This window comes from Mytilus trossulus, chromosome 5 (assembly GCF_036588685.1).
Source record: "Mytilus trossulus isolate FHL-02 chromosome 5, PNRI_Mtr1.1.1.hap1, whole genome shotgun sequence".
Classification (NCBI taxonomy): Eukaryota; Metazoa; Mollusca; class Bivalvia; order Mytilida; family Mytilidae; genus Mytilus; species Mytilus trossulus.
This window is the reverse complement of record NC_086377.1, coordinates 79932925-79940204: the sequence shown is the minus strand read 5'-3', so window position 1 is coordinate 79940204 and position 7280 is coordinate 79932925. Positions and strand designations below refer to the sequence as shown.

General features: G+C 32.0%; 1 protein-coding gene across 1 annotated transcript; it reads left to right on the top strand.

Moving 5' to 3' along the window:
• The first annotated feature begins 841 nt into the window (after positions 1-841).
• On the top strand, positions 842-6853 carry LOC134719189 (uncharacterized). Its single transcript, XM_063582161.1, has 3 exons — positions 842-889; positions 1383-1472; positions 3343-6853. The coding sequence occupies exons 2-3, from the start codon at positions 1457-1459 to the stop codon at positions 4656-4658; spliced, it is 1332 nt and encodes a 443-aa protein (XP_063438231.1). The 5' UTR covers positions 842-889; positions 1383-1456; the 3' UTR covers positions 4659-6853.
• The last annotated feature ends 427 nt before the right edge of the window (positions 6854-7280 follow it).

Sequence of the window (7280 nt, the reverse complement as noted above, 5' to 3'; positions counted from 1 at the left end):
TGCATCAAAGGAACCAACAATATTTAATGGGAGAGTTTCAATGATTTCACACTGTTGACTAATATTACATTTGTAAAAGAAGTTTAAGGCATATATCCTAAATCAGGAGCCTGCTGTTTAGTGTTTGTCGTTTGTTGTTGTGGTGTCACCAAACACTGATAAACTGGCTCCTGACTTAGAAAAGATGCCTTAATCATACACATGTAAACAAAAACATGTAAACATACACTGAACGAACAACTCTGATCTTGACAATATATATATACGTACATGTTATATACATCAAAGGTTTTTATAACAACAATAATCTTTTAAGTATGTCCATCAAAGAAACCAACATTTATTATTGGGAAACTTTAGCCTGTTTATCAGATTTTAAAGCAGCTTTCAAAAGAGATGCGAAAGTTACCAGAGGGACATTCAAACTCATAAATCGAAAATAAACTGAAAACTGAGACTAAAAAAGAAAAGACAAATAGAAACACAGTAGTACACAAAACCCAACATAGAAAAAAAGACTAAGGAACATTAAACCCTTCCAAAAACTTGGGTTGCTCTCAGGTGCTCCGGAAGGCTAAGCAGATCCTGCTGCCCATGTAAGCAGACCCTGCTGGCCATGTAAGCAGACCATGCTGGCCATGTAAGCAGATCCTGTAGTGATACTCATGTTAGTACAAACCCTGACTCTAGTTCGGTAGACCACATGGGAAATATCAACTTTACCAACTCTTGGTTTAATAACTCCCAATCGTTTATAACATTTTCTAGAATGATGTATATTAAAGCTTTTGATTTGCTCACTTTCGGCAATATTTTGTAGGTATATGCAAATTACTTGGACTTATCTGCCTGATCGTAATTTGGTATATAGTGCCAGTAAAAAAATCATGTAAGTAGGAGTGTTGCGATATATAACATACAATGTAACTTCACGTGTGCATTTTCCCGTTTGTTTTGCATAATATTTTTCAACACAGCTTTGTGACTTGCATTTTTTTCTCTATAATATTAAATCTTCATTTTGTAAATACAAGAACGAGGTTCAAAAGTGTTTACAATAAGATATACGACTTTTGAAACACATAGAGATGACTCATCTCCCATTCATTTATTTAATAGCAACATAAATCTTTGAACATCTTGTGTTCAGCATCAAACGGCAAACATGCACTGAATTAAAGATTCCAAATTTGTGATAAGCACACATTCTCATTGAACTCGTACACATTTTTGTTTAGGAGCAAACTGAAGCACCCTCCTGTGTATGTATTATTAAAAGGTTGTAATCTTAAATATTTTCTGGAACGATTTGAGTACATACCGTGATTCCTTTACATGTACTTATAAGCTTTCAACGATATATGGTGACTTCTTTTTTGCAGGTTATCATAATTCACTTGTACTCGGCTTTCTTTTTATCATCGCTGTAATACTGTTTGTACCAGTAAACAAAATAATGTTTTACAAATCATGTAAGTATTATTTATAATGACATATAACCGCACGTGTGTGTGTGAACCGATGTGTTTTTGCACAAGATATTTCACTACAGCTTCTTTTTTGGTAAATGCAAAGATAAATAGAAAGGCTAAACAAGAATATTCTAAATTTGACATACAACTCATCTCCTGGGATAGATTTTCATTAGAAGCTTTTTTTTATTTTATTTGATTCAACTAACAGTATCGTATCTTTATCTGTGTGCTTTGGTATGAACACAATGAGATGAGGTGTGATTGCTAATGAAATTAATATCCTCTAGGGACCCAATGACGTGGTTTTTGTCACCGTACCTTCCACATTAATAATAAACAAAACGTTATACCTATAGCATGTTTAGCTATATTAGATCTGAAATAAATTTAAAAAAAAAATGCCAGCATTTCATTTCAGAAAAAAACCGGATAACAAATACTACTGACAACCACTTAATTACAGGTTCCTTACTTGGGACGAGGTAATAACAAAATAATGTTGTTTTTCTGAACATGTAGTCTTGATGATTTGTATGACTCATTTTACATGTTTATAAAAAAAAAAAAATTGTTCAACATTTTAAATGCTTTGAAATTGCAGAATTTCGAATATCTGAGTATCATGAATGAGAAGGATATTGGTTTTTAGCCGGATGTTAGTAGATATAGGAAGATGTGGTATGAGTGCCAATGAGACAACTCTCCATCAAAGTCACAATTTAAAAAAAATTAAACCATTATAGGTCAATGTACGGCCTTCAACACGAAGCCCTGGCGGCTCAACACCGAACAACAAGCTATAAAGGGCCCCAAAATTACTAGTGTAAAACCATTCAAACGGGAAAACCAACGGCATGTTTGGACTTTTGGATTGTTAGAAGTGAAAAACAAACTGCAATGTATGATTATGACAATCAAAAACTTGTGTGCGAACATTAAGATGTGTGGCAATAATGTTACTAGAATTCTTCGGGATCCATGCTATAAGACAAGATAAGATAAGATATTTTTATTCCAATTCAAGTCAATGAAGAGCAAAGTAATTTATTACAACTATTTGACAATTGACACAAAATCAAATACAAATATGAATATAATCGATGCTTAAGGTGGCTCGGGTGTCTTCCTCCATCTTGGATTTTAAATAAGCAGATATCTTTGGTCTATATATTTGATGAAATGTGCAAATTTTGAGAGTTGTATGTAAATTATGTAAAAGACTTTTGATATAAATATAGAAAATTGTGTGTTTTAACATAACTTCAGTTGTAATTTTGTAAAAACGCCTTGTTTGTGTTTGATTAGATTTTTTCAAACTTTGCCAAATAAGGGGAGATAACTCCGATAAAGTAAATTTTACAATAGAAAGTGTTATGAATTTACCTATTTTGATATTTAGCAAGAAAACAAGTTCGGTGACCCCATTTTTTCTTTTGTTTATTTGAAAGCATGTTATAAGAGCAATATTCTCACATTTTATCTTAAAGTTCTTATAGTATGTTTTCGTTTTATCACACAAAATTTAATTTTCCATGAATAATCTATACAAAATCTGACAATTTTGCGCAACCTGTAGCGTGAAAAAAAAACCCGGTGACCCATACTTTTTAATACAGTTTTGAAAAAAGCATGATAAAAGCTTTATCTTGACAAGTTATCAAAAAATTCTGTCAGTTTTAATTAAGACGCCCCAGCCACCTTAACCACATTCAGATCATATTAGTACAAAAAAACCAATTATAACTTATACTTACAGGCAAATATTCTCAACGGTTAAATAAATATTATCAATAACTTATTGCCTTTGTCTGCATATTGTTTATATTACTTTACTGCATTAGCATTGTATTGGCAAAATTCCTTTCAGTTCCAGAATATGAATTTCTATCTTCAACAAATGGTCAGTTTAAATGCAGATCAGCTGACCACCAGGCAGTGTCAATGGATCCAATGCCGGAAGTTACTATTTGTGGTTCAGCACAAAATATGTATAAATACAAAGGCGTTTATGCGAACAAAACATTCAATATTCCGGAGAAAAATCTTAACTTTGATGTTAAAGTTGAATTGAGAAAGAAATATAAGGATAAAAACAAATATCCTAAAAATAAAATATTATTTGAAATAGGGTTGACGCAGAGCTCCATAAGCTCAAATTATATGGAAAACTCGTATAATGGAAAGATATGGTCGATTACAGCGTATGTCTGTGTAAACGAACATGGTATTTGTTTCGATGAAAGGAATGATTTCCCGCCAAATCTTATCAATTATAAATACAGTGTTGATGGAAGGTTGATCAATACAAATGTTAACTTCTCTGTGGAGAGCTCTCAAATCAGAGCATTTCATCAACCTCAGACAGAATATAGTGTTACTCCAGTGTTTGCATTGTATGAATCAGATAGTGTCGTTAGTTCAATGACTATAAATTCCGTAATAGACTTTCTCGGTTTTAATGGCTCAACGCTCCATCGCCATCTTGAATTATCACCTGACAATAAGACCGTGTCAAACACACCTATAGAAGTATTTGCGGATGTAAAGAAGACGAAATCGCCGTATGGTGTTCTAAAGTATACGGAAAATACAAAATATTTGCACCACATTATTGATTTAGATATAGTTTACCCACAACATTTTCAAATTGCAGAAGAAAATTTACTGTTTGAGTTAAAAATAGGACAAATTGACACAAAGTACAGAGTTGTAGGCCACTTCACTGCTGAAGTTTGTCCGATTGATCAGGGAATACAATCTGTCTTATCACGTTTTTGTTTTTACACTGATGACACTAAGTTACAACCTAGCGTGGTAAATGGTAGCCATCTCACACTCGACCTCCGCTATAATTTTGAAATGAATATGGTAACGGTAAAAATAATGGCCGACGAAATTGAAGGGCAAGCCACTTTCATTTTTTCGCCTGAGAAACAACTCCATGGCAACGATGTGATTGGCCAGTTTATCTTCCTTGATATCGTTTCGTTAGGTAATATACAAGTTTCATGTAGAAACGCAAACAGTTATAGATTACTTTCACCTCTATTTCGATCAGTCTGGAAATACTTATATTTAACCACTGAAAAATATACTTCATGGCTAATTGAACTTTTGTATATAATTATATTTCCAGAGGCCGGTTGTTGCAAAGATTTTGATTGGGATACTTTTTTTGATTAAGGAGTTTCGCTACCCAGTTTCAAAATAATAAGTTTTTCGTAACACTAGTATAAATTGATAGGGGATTTTTAAAGATACCAAAACTGCCCTAAAAAATATAGGTCAATGTGATTGTTTTCGAGATATTAGCCATTGAAATTTGACGGGTAAATGTTCTCTCTTGATTTTTCATTGCTTTATCATTGACAATTTAATTAAGTGGTCAAAAACTATTAAAGAATAACAAGGATTTTATAAGACTTTTACAGATGGCTTAACATTATACATGTAAAAGGTTCATAAAAAGAAAAAGGGTGTCAATTGGCAATTTTTTTGAAAGCATTCAAATGGATAAAACCAGAGATTTTCAAAAATCTGACAAAAATTCCAAAAACATGACAAGCGAACATCCTTAATTATTAAAGCATTATATTTCTATTTTACCCGTTTTCTATTGGTCAGAGTTTGGCCATGGGATCACCACAATAAGTTTGAAAAAGTAAAAAAAAAAAACAATACAGTAAGATAAACTTAAGTCGTTGACAAATATTTATTGATTTATTTGACTTGACTGTGCGGGGTTATACCGATTAGCTTATTTGATACCAGTCCATTTTTAGACAGGTGCTTCGGGATGAACTCATCAATGAAGTGTCCGGTTATTCGTCCCTAATAATAGATCATCATACGCTCAGTTCATTTGTATATCAGTTTTTTATGGCACTGTTCGGTGATTAGAAATCACTTATAATTATAACGGTCAACATCCTTATCACACACATCTTCAAATAGAATATGTCCTTTTGCAATAAAAAACGTAGGCTCCGCTCGATCAGTTGTATAACATTGGTTGACTTTTGGCTACTCCCTTTCTTCTGTTAAACTCATACTTCATGTGGACGGATGAGTGGCTGTTTAAAGTTCAGTGGCAATTTAATTAATAAATGCATGTTCAGAGCTAGAATTAATGCCGTATAGTTGTCTATAATAAATTATGCTTACATCCATGTCTGGTTAACTGGTTAACGAAATTATGGTAAATTTTAAGTTACTGAATAGCTACCAAAAGATGTGATAAAAATAATTGATAAAAATCAGTCGACCTAAACATGTTGTTTACCTGAATCTGAACCCTACAGTAACAATAGTTTAAGGGGGTAGACCTTGGTCCAGGGAGATAACTCTTTAATTCAGTGATGCGTTTGTAATAGTCAAGTTTTATTAATGTATTTTAAGCATCTACCTGAAACAGACTGAAAATAATCTATGTATCCTAGAAGCTTAGAACCTATTTATGAAAATGGCTGACACAAACGTACTGATGATTTTAAGAGTTATTTCCCCTAACCTAGGTCTACCACCTTAAACCATAATCTTATAATGAACAGTTAACATTGTGAATCTATAAAATCTAATAGTTTGAGACCAAGCCAAGGAAGTTAAATCTTGGAGTAGATCTTTCAAAATTGGAAATTCGAAACAGAGATTTTGATTTAACAGTTTTGTGTGTGTGTGTATTCATCTTAAAAATGTGTTAAAAATTCCCCTGTATTTGGTCCTTGTATATTATTTTGTTTTACTTTTGATGCTCAGTCTATTTTTTTTATTATGTACAGCTGATGACGTGGCTGGGTATTTATACATCCCGATATTGTGTTATTGTGCAATGATCCATTTTGAGTTCTTGTCTTTCAATTTTTCTTATGTGCTTAATTTATCAGACATTTTGTGTTACTTTTTTGAAACAGTTATTTGTTTGTATAGTGATTTAGATTATATTACAATGTTGTCAAAATAATAGACTTTGATCCGAATGTCATACAAGTGAGAGGTTTTGCTAGCTATAAAACCAGGTTTTTATTTTTATTTTGTTTTTGTAGTTTTTTTTTTATAACTTCTCTGTTGTTTTTTGTTGTTTTTTGTAATTTTACTTTTTGATAATTACTATACAATACGTTTTATTGATGGTTGTATTATATTAATTCATCCACCGATTACGGTTTGCATTATAGACCATTACGTCAGCAACAAATTAACAACCAAATAACAACCTTGAGCTTATTACTGATAATAAGAATATGACAGTTGTTTTCCATTTGTTAGAAGTGTTTGAGCTTTTTATTTTAATTTTGTTTTTGTACTTTTTTATAACTCTTCTGTTGTATTTTTGTTATTTTACTTTTTGATAATCCATTGATATTTTACAATAAAATATGTTTTCGTGGTGGTTGGTTTTATTATATTAATTTATCAAAGGATTAACTAGTTTGCTTAACAGATCACTACGTCAGCAACAAATTGTAAATAATAAATGTAAAACAATTCAAACGAAAAAAAGAACGGTCTTATTTATGTGCAAAAAAGGAACGAAAAACAAATATGTAACACATCTACAAACGACATCCACTGAATTACAGGCTCATGACTTGGGACAGGCACATACATACAGAAGGGTGAAACATGTTAAGGGGATCCCAACTCTCTTCCTAACCGGGGACAGTGGTGTAACAGTACAATATAAGAACAAACAATAAATATAATTTGAAATATATAGTCTAGTTTTGATCAAGTACAGTAATGAACCGTTATTTTTTAACAGTTGAGTCTGGCGTGCTACCAAAATGATGTTTCTTACTTTCAAGT